The sequence below is a fragment of the Caretta caretta genome, chromosome 1 (assembly GCF_965140235.1).
Source record: "Caretta caretta isolate rCarCar2 chromosome 1, rCarCar1.hap1, whole genome shotgun sequence".
Lineage (NCBI taxonomy): Eukaryota > Metazoa > Chordata > Testudines > Cheloniidae > Caretta > Caretta caretta.
Window position 1 is genome coordinate 253,600,719 of NC_134206.1, and position 16,647 is coordinate 253,617,365.

At 45.6% G+C, this 16,647-nt stretch overlaps 1 protein-coding gene across 2 annotated transcripts; it reads right to left on the minus strand.

Moving 5' to 3' along the window:
• Positions 1 to 668: 668 nt before the first annotated feature.
• LOC125630491 (C-type lectin domain family 2 member B-like) lies at positions 669 to 16,442 on the minus strand. 2 transcript variants are annotated; one of them, XM_048836518.2, is made up of 6 exons: positions 16,221 to 16,439; positions 11,610 to 11,708; positions 10,142 to 10,306; positions 9,112 to 9,266; positions 6,922 to 7,031; positions 669 to 3,777 (listed from the first exon to the last, which is right to left on the minus strand). In XM_048836518.2, the coding sequence occupies exons 1-6, from the start codon at positions 16,285 to 16,287 to the stop codon at positions 3,627 to 3,629; spliced, it is 747 nt and encodes a 248-aa protein (XP_048692475.1). In that variant the 5' UTR covers positions 16,288 to 16,439; the 3' UTR covers positions 669 to 3,626. The 2 variants fall into 2 exon arrangements, with proteins under 2 accessions (XP_048692475.1, XP_048692482.1); XM_048836525.2 differs by lacking the exon at positions 10,142 to 10,306 and having other exon boundaries at positions 16,221 to 16,442.
• Between the last annotated feature and the right edge of the window lie 205 nt (positions 16,443 to 16,647).

Here is a 16,647-nt window from a genome sequence, read left to right on the forward strand (position 1 = left end):
CTGCTTCTGCTTGGCTTGTTCCTGTAGGTTACAGTAGCCTTTTCCCACTGTCATTTCCCCAGCAGTCTGTTATACAGTGGGCCTATTAAGAACTGAAATGTGAGCCACAAGTGGCGGTGACTGTAAAATGTATTAGAGTTAGGGAAAAGCTGCAGTGTGTGCAGACTCAAAAGCATTGTGGTGGGGAATGAGAATGGGAAATGTGCTGCCTTGTGGTTAATGTCACGGGGGAGAGAGGGAAGGAAGGGAGGAGGGGAAGGAGTTGTTGCCCTAAGCAAATACCAAAGATGAGCTGTGTGTAAAACTAATGTTTCCATGCTTATTTAAACTGTCTGTTATGGCAGGATTGTTTGTACCAGTACAAACTAGACACATACACTATAGAAGAGCTAGATATTATGATTATTACAATACAAGCCATATCTGAGTAAGATTTGTGGAAACTGGGGGAGACATTTGTGTTACTAATGCCACATTCTCTGCCTTTTTAACTTCATTTGGGTTGTTCAGGATCCAGTAAGCAAAGACAGAAGTAAATGTGATTACTGATTATCACAGACAGTGCTCCTCCATGTCACACTCCTATATGCACTGTTTGGTTCTCCTTAATACTACTATTATTTAGACTAGGGTTGCTCAAACTTCATTGCATCACGACACCTTCTGACAACAAAAAATACTACATGACCCCAGGAAGGGGGAATCAAAGCCCAAGCCCCACTGCCCGGGCAGGGGGGCCAAAGCCCAAGCCCCGCCACCCTGCGGCGAGGGGAAGGGCAAAGCCGAAGCTTGAGGGCTTCAGCCCTGGGCAAAGGGGCTATAATCTGAGCCCCACCGCCCAGGGCTGAAGCTGAAACCTGATTGCCACTGCCCAGGACTGAAGCCCTCAGGCTTCAGCTTCAGCCCTGGGCAGTGGAGCTCTGACTTTGGCTTCAGCCCTGCGCCACAACAAGTCATGCTTCACAGTGGAGAGGGACTATAAGGTACATCTTCAGTGCCAGAGCATTCCCTGTTCCTGAAACCACCACTTCAGATACTCCCCCTCCTCGCAGTCCTGGCTGGGAGTCTCTGCTCTGTTATCCAGACTTCTGCATTATCCCAATCCCTTCCTTGTCCCCTAGCATGAGATGCATGTACCTCAGGCTGAGGAACAAGGAAGGGATTGGGATAATGCAGATATTAGGATAACAGGGTTTCGGATAAACAGGCGTATACTGTATCTCATGTCATCATTTCTCTACGATTGTGGGGACTTTGGGCAGTGGTGCACCTCAGTCCCTCCTATTCTCTGCCTATGGCACATAATAATTTAAACTCCTGTGGGCTATAATACTTTAGTCTAATTTCAGTTGTTGGGTTTAGTATGTGGGTGCTGGTGGCCTGTGATATACAGAAAGTCAGACTAGATGATCTGTCTCTAATGTGCTTTTCACCCCAAATTAGAAGCTGCACATTTGTGTGTCTTGTGAATCAGATAAACTGTCTTTCTACATGTGAATAACGTCTCTTTTTCTATTGTAAGCCTTACAGAAGGTAGAATGCTTATACAATCAAAATGTTTGGACTAAATCCACTAGATTTAAAAGACAATATGGGATTTATTTTGTTGTTTTTTTCTAAATCAGGGGTTCTCAAACTTCACTGCATTACGACCCCCTTCTGACAAGAAAAATTATTACATGAGCCCAGGAGTGGGGACTGAAGCCTGAACCTGCCCGAGTCCCACTGCCCAGAGTGGGGGGCCAAAGCAGAAGCCAAGAGTTTAAGCCCCAGGTTGGGATCTGTAACTTGAGCCCCACCAACCAGGGCTCTTTGGCAAGCAAGTCTAATGCCAGCCCCAGTGACCCCATTAAAATGGGGTGGTGACCCACTTTGGGGTCCCAACCCACAGTTTGAGAACCGCTGTTCTAAATGATGGTTGCACTATAGAAGTAGTAGGAGTCTCATGCAGGGATTCTAGAAATCTGTTTGTCATGGGAAAATGTGAAAAAACCATCCTGTGACACCCCCACAGGCTCACTGCTGGCATTGGCAATCTATCAGCAGCATGGATCTCTGGCCGAGTCCCCAGTGCATCCCAGCAGTGGGCCAGAGCACCTTCCCCTGGCTTGGGGTGGAGTGAGCTAGTGAGAGGCAACTGACCCCAGTGCTCTGCCAAACTCAGCTTCATCACAAAAAAAGTGACAGAACGGCATTCTGGAACATTCTGGCACGACTCAAGCCCTGGTGTCTCCCCATTTTCATGGTTGAAAAATTGCTTATATCTGGAATACAGAATCATTGACCTGAGGTTATAGAAAGTGGTATTTACCCTAAAGGAACAAATCCCACAGCATTCTAAACTTCCTGCATGAATGATTTTTTCATGTCCCGCATTTTGGGTTGTTGTAGGTTGAGCTATATGGATTCCACAGTCTAATTACAGATGGTTGCCTGTTTATTTATAGACATTCCTATGGCACTCATCACTGTAGTATTTGAGTGCTTCACAGCCATGTCTGACTTAAGCCTCACAACACTCCTGTGAGGTAGGGAAGTATCATTACCCCAGGTTTCAGAGTAGCAGCCATGTTAGTTATCATTATCCCAGTTTCAGGTATCAGGAAACTACGGCAGAGAGAGACCCAAGGCTATACAGGAAATCGGTGTCATAGCCAGGATGAGAAGCCAGATCTCTAGCTCCCGATTCTTAGATCTCACCTCAAGACCTCCCTGAAACAAATAGCCTGTGTACTTTGGCTATCTGAGTCAAATAAAAAGTTAGAGATCTTGCACAGCAAATTTAAATGGAGTTATGCTCAAACAAAGGGGAAATGTTTATTGGCAGGCCTTGCAAAGGGGGGGGATGGGTAGAAACAGATAGTGCCCCAAGGAGCTTGTGAGGGGGAAGAAAAATTATGTAATATACAATTCAATTTTCCTGTACAAGCCAGGGAGGTGGATGGTGCCTGGGTGGTTACCAATGCTGCTGATGCTTGGAAAGGGGCTTGGGAAAATATAGTATTAAGGATGTGATGTTGGCTAGACCAATAGTTCTACAAAGATGCTGTAGGAGACATTAACCTGAAGACTCTTAGCTTGGGTAGCTAGGTTTTGGCAGAGGTTCCACCATCAGTCAAGATTTTTTAACTTTTTATTTTTTCTCTCCGTTGTACATTACATCAGTGGTTGCCAACCTTTTCTCTGCCTTGGCATACCTCGATCTCCAGGGGCTCTTCCCCTCACCTCTGGCTGGCAGCTGCAGGAGGGAAGGGGAGGGGCAGAGGAGGTGACCCATTGCTCTGCCCCTGGACGTTGAGGGGCAGTGAGGCAGATGGCCAATCAGAAGGCGGCCTTTCCAATCAGAAGGTGGCCAATCAGAACTACTTGTTCTCATGTCATTTTTAAAAAAATTCCATGCACAGCTGTTTGGGCCTGACCGCACACCGGTTGGGAATCACTGCATTACATACACATTTAGGGATTCTCCTGTGGGAGACTAGCTCAAGGGAAAAGAGAAGTTCAGTCTCTGGCCTATTTAGTCTTTTAGCCTCAAACCTTACATTGTGCCCAAAGTATTGCATTTGATGTAACTGTGCTCCTTGCCCTATTTTTACCAAGCTTTTGTTGGGACCAGGGAGGGGATTTCAATTCAGTGAGACCCTCTCCACAGTTGGAAACTCCATGGTGGCTTTCTCACAGACCCATTTGTTGGGGTTGAAACAGCTCTCAGCCAGAATCTCGTCCACTCCACAAACAACACAGCTATGGCTGTCGCTGCTGCCAGTAACATGAAGCCTAATGGAAGAGAGTGTCAGAGAAATAGATTTTACTCCAGTGATGTGCCAGTTGGGCATGTTAACAGCTTTCACTAAGAGAGCTTTCCTCGCAACCATTTGCATTAAATAGATATTAACAGAAGCAAGCAGTTTTAAAAAGTCTGGCTAAGGATTTCCTGCTCTGCCCTGCCCTCACCTCAGTTATTCAAGTTTCACTCCTTTGGTATTTGTGATGTCATAAACCTACTAGTTCTCCCATTGTCCATGGAGTCTCTCAGTTAAGAGAGGGTAGACAAGACCTGAATTTCTAATGTAGGGGTGGAAATTTAAAATAAAATACAAAACAAAACTGGAACCCTTTCAGGCCACTTTTGGCAAGGGCCCAATATGTTGCTTTCTTTGCAGGTTATCTAGAACAAACCCAAGCACCTCTACACAACAGGTTAGGAAAGGAAAGGAAGAATCCTGTTTTCAAGTCAAACTACAGGAGGAATTTTAAGACTGTAAGCACTATGGGGCAGGGACCGCCTTTTTGTTCAGTGTTTGTCCAATGCTAGCACTGTGGGGCCCTGGTCCGTGACTAGGGCTCCTAGGTGCTATGATACTACACATAATAAGTGGGCAGAAAGTACTGATCCCAACTGGCATAATCTTGAGATGGACGAGAGTACGATGGGAACGCAATATCAACTGATGCAACCATGGACACTACTAAAATGTCAAAATGTCTACAAGAGATCAGCTCTTGGATGAAGAGCAATTGGCTTAAGCTGAATGCAGGCAAGACCCAAATGATGCTGGCTGGAGAGGGAAAATGCTTTGAAGAACTAGATGAGACATTGTTATGACCTTCTACTGAAGGCACACAGCCCCCATTCTTCAAAGTGGTAAAAAAGCTCGGGGGCCGGTTGGACTCCTTACTCAGCTCCTTGGATCCAAGGAGCATTAGTATCTGAAACTGCCCTCTTTCACTGTTAGCTTGCTAGGAAACCTAGTTCCTTCCTTCCAGATGAGGACCTGGCAATAGTGATCCATGCATTTGTCGCATCGAGTCCGGGTTACTGTAATTCACTGTATCTATAGCTGAATGTAAAAAAAAATGCACAGGCTGCAGTTGGTCCAGAAAGTGGCTGCCTCCCCTCTCCATGGTTTAGGCAGTTGTGAGTACATCAGGCCTGTATTCAAGCCCCTCCCTGGCTTCTAGTCAGCTGTCAGTTTAAGGCCTTGGTTACTATTTCTCAAAGCAATTAGTGAATTAAGCCCTAGCTTCCATCGAAGATCAAATTTTGGTCTATGAACTGCTGAGATCGCTGTCCACCTCTGGGACAAATCCCAGAACTGCCCACATGACAGCTGGGCACAAAGTATTCTGAGCCAATGGGATGTGGCTGTGGAACAATTTTCCAGAGGAGACCTGGCAAATCAAGAATCTGGCTGTCTTAAGGAAATGCTGCAAAACTTTCCTCTTTAAAAAAGCCTTTCTGCAGTAAGAATGACACTCAAAACACTGACTCCTTAAACCCCCACCTACTGACCAACCAAAAATAGGAAATTAACAAAATGTAAAACAAAACCCATTCCCCAGAAGTTTTAATCCCCAGAAGGGAGAAGTGCCAACAACTCCATGAGGTCCACAAGGGACTTTGCACTTAGTATAGGTCTTACAAGGAAGGCACTGATGGTCAGATTTCTAAAGGTATTTGGCACCTAAAGATGCAGATAGGTGCTTCTGAAAATCCCACTAGGCATCTATGCACCCAATTTCATTCACATCAATGAGAAGTAGGTGCCTAGGCACTTTTGAAATTCTGACTAGGTGCCTACCCACTTCTTTAAGCACCTACATGCCTTTAAAAATCTGGCCCCAGATACTACAGTGATGGGCAGCAGTATAAAACAGATCTATTTAATTAATTAAATAGAGGTGTTCCTCAAAAGGAATGGTAGAGGTGGTCACTCAGGTAATCCTAATTGCCATCCCCTTCCCTAATAACTCAAGAACACAGGAAAACACAGCAAATTACAAATGGATAAAATGAATTTTTGTTACACAAGACAGTTGACCTGTGGCACTCACTGCTGCAGGAGGTGAGAGCCTACTACTGTAGCTGGTTTTAAAAGAGGTAGCATAATTGCATGAGCAGTAACAGTAGTTGTAGCTCAGTATCTTGTTTCAGGGCATGAAATGATCACCTGTGTGTGACAGAAGGAATTTCTCCTATGCACCGACCCCTGCTCCAGTTGTGCAATGTTGAACATAGGATTGCATTCTGGGGGACTTTCACCTTCTTCAAAAGCATCAAGCACTGCTTTCTGCCACCAGGGCTGTCCTTAGGGTCTTAGTGTCCACCCTCCCGCCACTTCCTATCCCTGTTCTAATTTGACCCTTCCTGCAGGCTCCCACCACAGCTGGCTGCTGCAGCCTGGTGAGTCTTCCTCCGGAGGGGATCTAGTACTTAAAAGTGAAAAAGTCTTCCAGTCTGCCAGACCTATTAGTACCACACTGAAACTGTTAAAGAGCCATGAAGTGAGCTGTAGCTCACGAAAGCTTATGCTCAAATAAATTGGTTAGTATCTAAGGTGCCACAAGTACCCCTTTTCTTCAAGTGGTAAGGAAGCCATTTAACAGGCATTTGCCAACCCCCAGGTATACACTGTCAGTTTTACAAAAAACAATTGTCCATTACTGTAATATTTATTCAGAACACGTTAGTCTACAGGACCTTAGTTTAAAATTTGCTTGAAAAATATTTCATTAGTGTGTTGCTGAAGATTATAAAATCAGATCTCTAAAAAATCCTTGCATAGATTTTTAGATGCACAATCTGAGTATTCATCTTTAGCCTTAAATGCTTGGATTGTCATACATATCATTTTTTAAATAAATCCTTCAAAAGACCACCCTTATCTAAAATACACATGTGAACCCCGGCTGCAGTTGGGCATAAGGGCACCAGTTTAAAAATACTGCATAGGGCCCCATAAATCCTAAGGACGGCCCTGTCTGCCACAGACAGGATACCAGACTAGATGGGCCAAGGGTCTCTTCAGTCCTGTGATCTTTTCGTTTAGTGCAGTAAGGACATTGCTTAAACAATAGAATCCTTATTTGATCCAAATAGTTTAAAATTAATAATAATAAAAGGGAATGGATTCAACATACTTCTCTGCTGGTAACCCGGCACCAGTCACCCACAGCCATCCGTCCTTCCCCTTACTGAGTCCAACCCAATAGTAGCCTTTTTCCATCTTCATCCTGTTCATAATAAAGGTCTGGAAGATACAAGACCAAAACTGTTTCAGATTGATAGGATAATATTAATTAAGGCAAAAGAAAGAAAAACGTGTAACCAGTTGTCCCAATGCTCTTATGGGAAATAATCCATAAATAAAATTATAATAATGTGCAGTTTCATGACACCTTCCATTCTAGAGCTCTTTATGAATATCAGCTAAGGCTTATTAACCCCATTTTAAAAATGGGGAAATTAAGGTACAAAGAGTGAAATTCACCCCTGTGGAGCAGGCCAATGAATGCCACTAAGTGGTGCTTAGACACTGTTTTTGACCTTCTGAACATAGGTGAATTTGACCCAAAGAGTTTAGGTTATTTGAAAAGTCATACAAGCTTGTGACAAGAGTAGGAATGGAATCCAGGTCTCCTGACTCCCAGACCTGCGTGTTAACTGCAAGACTATTCTTTCTGAGCCCATATTAATTGAGTGCAACATTCACTTCCCCTTGTAAAAAGAAAAGGAGGACTTGTGGCACCTTAGAGACTCACAAATTTATTTGAGCATAAGCTTTCGTGAGACGCATCCGATGAAGTGAGCTGTAGCTCACGAAAGCTTATGCTCAAATAAATTTGTTAGTCTCTAAGGTGCCACAAGTACTCCTTTTCTTTTTGCAGATACAGATTAACACGGCTGCTACTCTGAAACTTTCCCTTGTGAATACATAATAGTCCCCTGGGGAAGTGGTTAAAACACCATATCTAGAAACTTCTAAAGAAATGAGTTAGATAAAGAACAGTGAGCATATTTTGCAAGGAACAATACTGAACTGGCTAGTGGGGTGCGGGCACTGGACTAAGTGCAGCCTAAAAATAGTAATAAAATAATAATAATAATAATAAGGCCTTTCCAGGATTCTCTGATGTTAGTGGATACTTTGGATAGAAAGATCTCTATTACTGTACTTTGTCCTTAGACAGAAGTAGGATACTTTGAAGGGACTCTGGTTAGCTTGTGAAGTGACATGGGGCCTTATTGGCATAATCTCACTTCCCCACACAGGAAGCTGCCTCAGACTGGTGGGGCTTGGCCTGTGGGGCTAAAAATCACTCTGTAGATGTTTGGGCTCAGGCTGGAGCCTGTGCCCTGGGACTGTCCACCCTCACAGGGTCCCAGAGCTTAGGCTTCAGACTGAGCCCAAACATCTACACAGTCATTTGTCAACCCTGGAGCACGAGCCCAAGTCAGCTGCCCCAGGTCAGCCGTGGGTTTTTATCCCTGTGCAAGCATACTCTCAGGTGAGGATAACGAAGGCCCACAGATTCCAGGAGGTGGTGGGGGTGGCAGCCATGATGGTGAAACTCAGTCCTCCCCCGAAGTCTTTTTCTTTAAGGACTCACAAAAGGAATGGTGGGTGGGATAGTCCGTCCCTCATTGTTTTGTTCAGCAATTAGGCCTAATAACTGACATACCACTTTTAATTCATTAATATCTGGCTCCACATAATGTTTTAACAAGCATAATTTCAACAGTCCTTGGATTATATCAATGTGGTCTTTTTGGTTTAGGCTAATCCAGTCTCTCTGATTCTTTTGCACCCGCTTATAACATTTTTTTTAATTGAAAATAACTTAGCCTACTTTCCATGGTAATTTTCTAAGCAGGGAAAAGTTATAGACCAGTTGTCACAACAGGACCCCAGCGAAAAAATCAGAGAAGACAGACTTTCAAGGAAGCAATTCCACCATCCCCCAGTATAATAATAGGGCATTGTGGATATACATCCCACCAGCATCTCGCATTGACCATGTCAGAAACACGATACAGGGCTAGATGAGCCTTTGGTTTGTTCCACTATGGCAAAAGCTGAGAGAGAATAATGGATTAGATGCACCATTGATCTGATCCAGTAGTGGTGCAGTAGATAAAGGACCCTGGACAAATGGACTCCTCGTCATGTCTGGTGTGTCAGGAGCTTGATACAGACCATACAATGGTCTGACCCTCTGTGGCAGGAAGTGAGCTACATTTGACTTCCTTCTGGTATGGTATTTCTTATGTTCCTTTGTTGGATCGCTCCCCCTTTCTCCATTAGAACTGTGAACGAGGTGTTTTCTCACCTTCTCCTCCTCATTGTCAATCACAGCGAGGCTGGCTGCCTGTGAGCTGCAGTACCACTTGCTATCACTCCAGTTTTTTTTCTTCTCCGAGAAATAGTAGCATTTCCCATGGTGCAGAACCCATCCAAGTGGGCAGTACTCACACTGGGCATGTTCTACAGGGTAAAGAAAGAGTCCTATAAAGAGATCAATGGAGTATCTCCACCCTCCTTTTTCCTCTCATTATCCAGCTCCCTCTCTCTTTCACAGACCATCCTTTCTTCTCAGATGTGGAGCTTGACATGGCAATCCCTGCCTTTGTCTACTCAAGGCTAGACTGCAAGAACACACACTACCTGGGGACTCCCTTAAAAACCAGCCAGATGCTTCACCTAACATGGAATGCAGCTGCCTGCTTTTTCTAAGTGGTGCAGAGCAACAGCAGTTTATTATACCCATGCTCCTTTCTCTTCCCGAGGTGCCAAGTCATCGATAGGTGATAATCAAAGCACTGATCATCACCTATAAGACCCTGTTTCTAGGCCGCAGCTCTCTCTCTCTCTCTGTCCAGTCATTGCACCTATGCTCAGCAGGAATGCTCCTGCCTCCTGCCTGAGCGGGGCTACTCATGGGCACCATAGACAGGATGTTCCAGTCCTCACCTCTGGAATTTGCCTCTGCTGGAAAAAATATCTGATCTGACCCTGGCTCCATTTGAAGTGTGATGTAAGATCCATCTCTCTGTTCAGACTTTATAGTAAGTGCAGGTTGCGGGAATGCCATTCACACCACTAGGTGGTCCACCCCATGTCCTTTTTGGGTAGCCAGTTTGGTGCTGCAGAGGGCGATGGTGTATTTACTGTCTATTTGGGGAGAGGGGGAAATGTTTCTAAACCTGCTCTAAATTATTCAAAGTGCACCAAGATACTACAGTGATTGGGGCTTTATAAATGCCTACAGTCATAAAACTATGAACTATTATCAATAAAGATACAGGTTTCTGCATGCTTCAGTGATGCATAGGAAGGAGAATATCACATGAGGCTGTTACCTGCTTTCCCACTCTCTAACTCCCCACAAAAATGTTCCCTTAATTTGCCCAGCATCATCACAGTACTTCTGTGAAGGTCATCGGACGTATTCTGGGTATTTCCACTGAGTTCCTCAGACAAATTCTGGGCACTGTTGAGGCAGCTGAGACTAGAGCCTTGAAAGACTTAAATAGAAAACACATAGAGATATAAATATATGTAATGGATTAAGCAAAATGAGTAGCTGTGTCACACGGTAACCTTGCTTGGAGTGCCCTTCTACAGCAAGCCACAGCATGAGAGGCACACCTGCCTCAGTTTCCCCTTTCTCAGAGTCCCCAGTGAATAGCCCAAACTATCTTTGAGTACAACCATAGCCCTTGCAGGGTTAATTACCAAAGTCCCATGCACAAAACCCATAACCCAAGTCCCATAATCATATTCCCAACATCAAATCAATCAGCGTCCTTCACCACAGGCTCTGGCATCCCTCACCATGCCTCTCTCCCAGCCTTCCGCCCTCTCTGTCCCTTCGGCTTCAGGTCTCTGGCTCCACGAGCCAGCAAGCATCTCCCTCTGCTGCTCTCAGTCTTAAGCTCTCTCCTGGCTTGTCTATCTGGCTCAGGAAGGTCAGCTAGCCAGCCACTCCACTGCCTTCCTAATAATTCCCACCCCTTTCCAGGGAAGGCCTGCAGAGAGGCATCTGCTCCCTATAGGCTCTACCAGACAACTCCTCCCATCTCCCGCTCTCTGGGAGCTCTGACTGGCCAGGTTTCTCTCCCTCTCAGCCCAGATGCCCTCTTTTGGGATGGTGTCCCTAACCCCTGTTTGCCAGAAGCTGGGAATGGGCCACAGAGGATGGATCATAGTCACTTGATGATTATTTGTTCTGTTCATTCCCTCTGAAGCATCTGGCACTGGCCACAGTCAGAAGACAGGATACTGGGCTAGATGGACCTTTGGTCTGACCCAGTATGGCCGTTCAGAGGTTCTTTTAAAACAACTGGGAGACAGCTGATGAGTCACAGAGGCACTGGCCCTGCTCACTCCTAAGGGCAGTGTCACCCTATGATGAGCTGATAGAGGAAAAATGAGGCCCATCTAATATTGTCCTTTTTTTGCCACAGATGGCCTGATTGTCTCTCCAAATTGCCTGTGGCAGAGGTTTGCTTTTATGCCTCAGTCATTGCTTTACACTTGTCTCATCCTGCCAAATGGACAAGTAGCAGTGAATGAAAATGCCAAGCTTTTCTAAATGTAAACTCTTTCCCTCTTCAATGGGCTCTCTTTTCCTTCCATCAATTAAAATGGCTGAGCGCTAGAAATCTCTAGCTGTTGTGTTTCCAGTGTAATATTCAGGGCAAATGGATTAGGGATGGAAGATATGATCATGAAAATGGAGGTCCTATGGCATGTCTAACCCATTTATTGAATTAACCCTCCCCTTCTTGTGACTTCTTGGCTTTGAAACAAGGAGCCAGAACTTACTCAGAACAGTCAAACCCGTCACAGTCCCAAGCAGAATGGTCACCGCTACTCCTAGGGATATGGTAAATGGATGGCCAAATGGAGAAGACCTGGAAGAAGCTGCAAGTACAGAAGGAGCTGTTAGCATAGTTTAGAATCAGGGGTTGGCAACCTTCGGCATGTAATCCACTGGCGGGCCACAAGGCAGTTTGTTTACATTAATTGTCCACAAGCACAGCCTCCCACAGCTCCCAGTGTCCACGGTTTGCCGTTCCCGGCCAATGAGAGCTTCAGGAAGCGGCGGGCTGCCACTTCCTGCACCTCCCATTGGCCAGGAACGACAAACTGCAGATGCTGGGAGCTGCGGGGGCTGTGCCTGCGGACGGTCAACGTAAACAAAATGTCTAGCGGCCCGCCAGCAGATTACGCTGATGGGCCACATGCCGAAGGTTGCCGACCCCTGGTTAGAAACAGTAAGACACCCACCAAGGCTAAGGCCAGCTGGGCACTTTTATTCATCCTAACCCATAACAGAAGGCAAGGGGGGCACTTAAAAGGAAAGAAAGTTAGAATTGCCCAACAGATGGCACTGATCTGGGTTACTACTGAGGCAAATAGCTCTGTAGGAATTAAAATATAAGAATAGCATCTGCAGTGACTCTACAAGGGTTACATATTTCCCTCATTCCTAATGCTTCAGGGCATAAACTACTCTCTGGAGGTCAGGAAGAAATTTCCTTTCATGGTATATATGGTGCAATGGTGCTTCATATGGGGCATTGTGGATGTTTCGATCTCCTCTTTAGCTCAAACAGGAATTCATTTAGGGAAGTTCTATGGCCTGCGTTATACAGGTCAGATCAGATGATCCCAATGGACCCTTCTAGCTTTATAATCTATGAATCTAGGGACTAAGTATTTTGAACTATGAACCTATATACCATCAAGCCTCCCGTAGTCAATGAGCTTGTACCAGCCTCCTGGTTGGAGGAAGAGGACATTTCTATCTCTATTCTGTTCTTTGGTGGTTTACTTTCCGTGAATACAGTGTTGGTGAAAGGTGCTGGGTTGCGAGTCCAGGAACCTGAAGCTCTTTGTATATCTCTCCAAACAGGTATAGTATAAGCAGTGGCAGTACAAGTTTCCAACACACACATCAGCCCCCCATCAAAGTGACTTGATCATGATCTGAAGATCCCTCTTCGAGGGCTGAGTAGGGAATTCGGTCTCAGCAAACCATTCATTCCTTGTGAGCCAGCCAATTAAGGGTAAGCAATCCCAGCCATGGAAGTGGGTTTTGTGATGTGGACAATTGTCCAATCAGAAATTAGACTGCAACCCTAAATAATTTCACACAACGCACTGAACAGCTGGCAGATGGGAATGATTTCTGATCACTCCCGACTGACCTGCATAGAACAGATAGGAACTGATGGCACCTAAAGCTGAGTGGGTCAATATCCCCTTCCAGCCCCCCTGAATTATTCAATCTCCACATGCATAGGGCAAGATTGGAAAAGGTGACTTCTGCAGAGGTGAAGGCTCTATTTAACCCATTCCCCATGACCTGAGAGTGGATGTAAACTGTGCCCTAGAGATAAAAGGTTCTATATGCGATCTCCTTGAGTCATTCAAACCATTGAGGTGGAGCTGCATGGCAACCCATTTCCCACTACTCCCAAATCATTCAGTCACACCTCACCCTCTAAATTCTTACTCTACATTCTCTAGGTCCATGATACAAATATACTTGCTTCCATTTTACTCAGAGATCAGATAAGTTACAGCCGCGGTTCTCAACCAGGGGTATGCAGAGGTCTTCCAGGGGGTACATCAACTCATCTAGATATTTGCCTATTTTTACAGCAGGCTACATAAAAAGCACTAGCGAAGTCCGTAAAAATTTAAATTTCATCCAGACAAATGACTTGTTTATACTGCTCTATATACTATATACTGAAATGGAAGTACAATATTTATATTCCAATTGATTTATTTTATAATTATATGGTAAAAATAAGAAAGTAAGCAATTTGTCAGTAATAGCGTGCTGTAACACTTTTGTATTATTATGCCTGATTTTGTAAGCAAGTAGTTTTTAAGTGAGGTGAAACTTGGAGATATGCAAGACAGATCAGACTCCTGAAAGGGGTACAGTAATCTGGAAAGGTTGAGAACAGCTGAGTTGCAGTCCTTTCCTTCTGTAAACCCCTCTCCAAATATATGCTAGATGACCACTCTCCTAAGAGAACAACAAAAGATGTAATTAGCTTTGGCTTATTCATTGCCCTAAAGCAGAGGTGGGCAAACTACGACCCACGGGCCACATAGAGGGCAGGGGAGTTGTGGCGGTGGCCGGGGGCAGGGATGTGGATAGAGGGCGGAGCAGTCAGAGGGCGGGGAACAGGGGGGTTAGATGGGGCAGGGGTCCCGGGGGGGCAGTCAGGAAGGAGAAGGGGGGTTGGATGGGGTGGCGGGGGACAGTCAGGGGCAGGGGTTCTGGGGGCAGTAAGGGGACAGGGAAAAGGGGTGGTTGGATGGGGCAAGGGTCCCAGGGGGCAAGTCAGGAATGAGAGGGGGTGGTTGGATGGGGCAGCAGGGGGCAGTCAGGGGTTGGGGGGGTCCAGGGGTGGTCAGGGGACAGGGAGCGGTGGATGGGGTAGGAGTCCCGGGGGGGCCGTCAGGGGACGGGGGGGGGTTGGATGGGTCAGGAGTCCCGGGGGAGCCGTCAGAATGCGAGAAGTGACGGGGTCGGATAAGAGGCAGGGGCCAGGCCACGCCTGGCTGTTTGTGGAGACACAGCCTCCCCTAACCGGCTCTCCATACAATTTTGGAAACCCAATGTGGCCCTCAGGCCAAAAAGTTTGCCCACCCCTGCCCTAAAGTGATTTTTTTCTCTTTTTTTAAGAATCACATTTCTGTTTTGCTGCACTGGGATAGCACATACCCGCGTGCTCGCTCGCTCTGTGGAGCTTTAGCTGATGTTTACATAAATGGGCAGGAACCTGTGGGTTAAGGCACCATTTTGTGATGACTTCCGGATATAATTACTTTATAAATAACGTATTAATTTCGCTAAAGAGTAACCCATAGAAGAGTGACAAATCCTATCAGTGGCTTCAGTAGTGCCAGGGAAAAGCTGTTACCCAGTCACTCTCTTCAAAAGTGTTTACAAAAGCAGCCGGTATAGGCTAGGCATATTAGACATTATCTCATGTGCAAATGGGGCTTCTGTAAGTCTGTTAGGACTCTTGGCCTGATTCTCCTCTCACTTATGCTGGTGTAAATCAGGAGTAACTCCACTGACATATGAGTGAAAGAGGAATCATGCCCTCTCTGTTCAACGTATTCTAACCTATCTGTGGTTATGGCATTATCAAATCTCATTAAAGAAAAATATAATGAAAATAAATATGCCTATGCACCCTTATAGTACTTTTCATTGAAGGGTCTCAAAACGTTTTATAAATATTAAGCTTCACCACATCCAGAAACAAGTACATTTTACAGACGGGGAAACTGAGATACAGGAAGTTTAAATAGCATGCTTAATTGGAGGTCATGCAGCAAGCAAATGGCAGAATTGGATAAAGACCGAAGAGGTATGTCTATATGGCAAGCAGAAACATGCGGCAGCAAGTCTCAGAGCCTGGGTCTGTGAACTCTGGCTAAAAATAGCCTGAGCTCCAGCCCAAGCCTGAACATCTACAAAGCTATTTTTGCACTGTGTCATGAGCCCTCTGAACCCAAGTCTTTAGAGCCAGACTCGCTGCTCTGGGTTTCTGCTTGCCATGTGGATGTACTCAAGGAGTCCCGACTAGAGCTGGACAAATAACTGATCTTTCAGTTTGATGGCAGTTAAAAAAAAAAAACCAACGGGGGGGAAAAATTGGTTCAGGTTGAACTGAACCTGATTTGATTTTTAAAATTTTTGATGAATCAATAAAGGGTGTTCAGGCTCTGCTCCAGAGCACGGATTCAAAGCCAGATCACCTGCATCCCACCCCTGGACTAAAGGTTGGGGGGCTAGCAGCAGCACCACCACCTCCACTATTTTGTGACTAGCCAATATTATTTGTACCAAATTTGCACATACTGTTGGGTCAGTCAAAACTGTATTTTTCATCAAATAAAGCGTGCAGAAATTTTTGCCCAGCTCTAGTCGTGACTCCGTTTCCTGCTCTAGCCGCTAAATCACAGGTTCTCAACCTTTTTCTTTCTGAGGTCCCCCCAACATGCTATAAAAACTCCACGGCCCACCCGTGCCACAACATCTGGTTTTCTGCATATAAAAGCCAGGGCTGGCATTAGGGCGTAGCAAACAGGGCATTTGCCTGGGGCCCCATGCTACAGGAGCCCCCGTGAAGCTACAGCATTTAGGCTTCAGCTTCAGCCCGCCGGTGGTGGGGCTAAGGGCCCTGAGCTTGAGTCCCATGTAGTGGCTGTGGGGCTTCGGCTTTCTGCCCTGAGCCCCAGTGAGTCTAATGCTAGCCCTGCTTGGCAGGCCAGACCCCTGAAACCTGCTTGCAGACCCCCAGAGGGCCCCAGACCCCTAGGTGAGAACCACTGCACTAAATCAAACTATCTGGTGGTACATGGCACAGAAATAAACTCTGGAGATGTTATTCTTACTTCCATTCGATCTTTTCCTTCTTCCTTTGAAGCGTAGGGCTGTGTAACCATCCTCCCCCTCTTCCATCTCTAGCCTCTTTTGCAGAGTGAAACCAAGAGAAACAAACAACCCTTCCTGTCACAGCAAAAGCAACCATGGAAAGTTAGTAGGAAGGAAGGGGCAGTGAGAGGCTGGTCACTTATGAACTTTAACCAAAGTAAACCGCACAGGATGCTTGTATTTGAGTTCAGAGGACACAGCTTAGTGCATGCCTGAAAGGTAGGGCTTGTTTTTATAACCAAAAAAGAAAGAAGAAAGGATTTCATGTAATGTGATTATGTTGCATTCTGTCACAGGAAAACTGCAATGAATGAAGGAACCCTACAGCTCCCGCTTGAGGTAGGAAAAATGAGGCCACTGTTAGAGGTGGAAACAGACCCTAGGCCT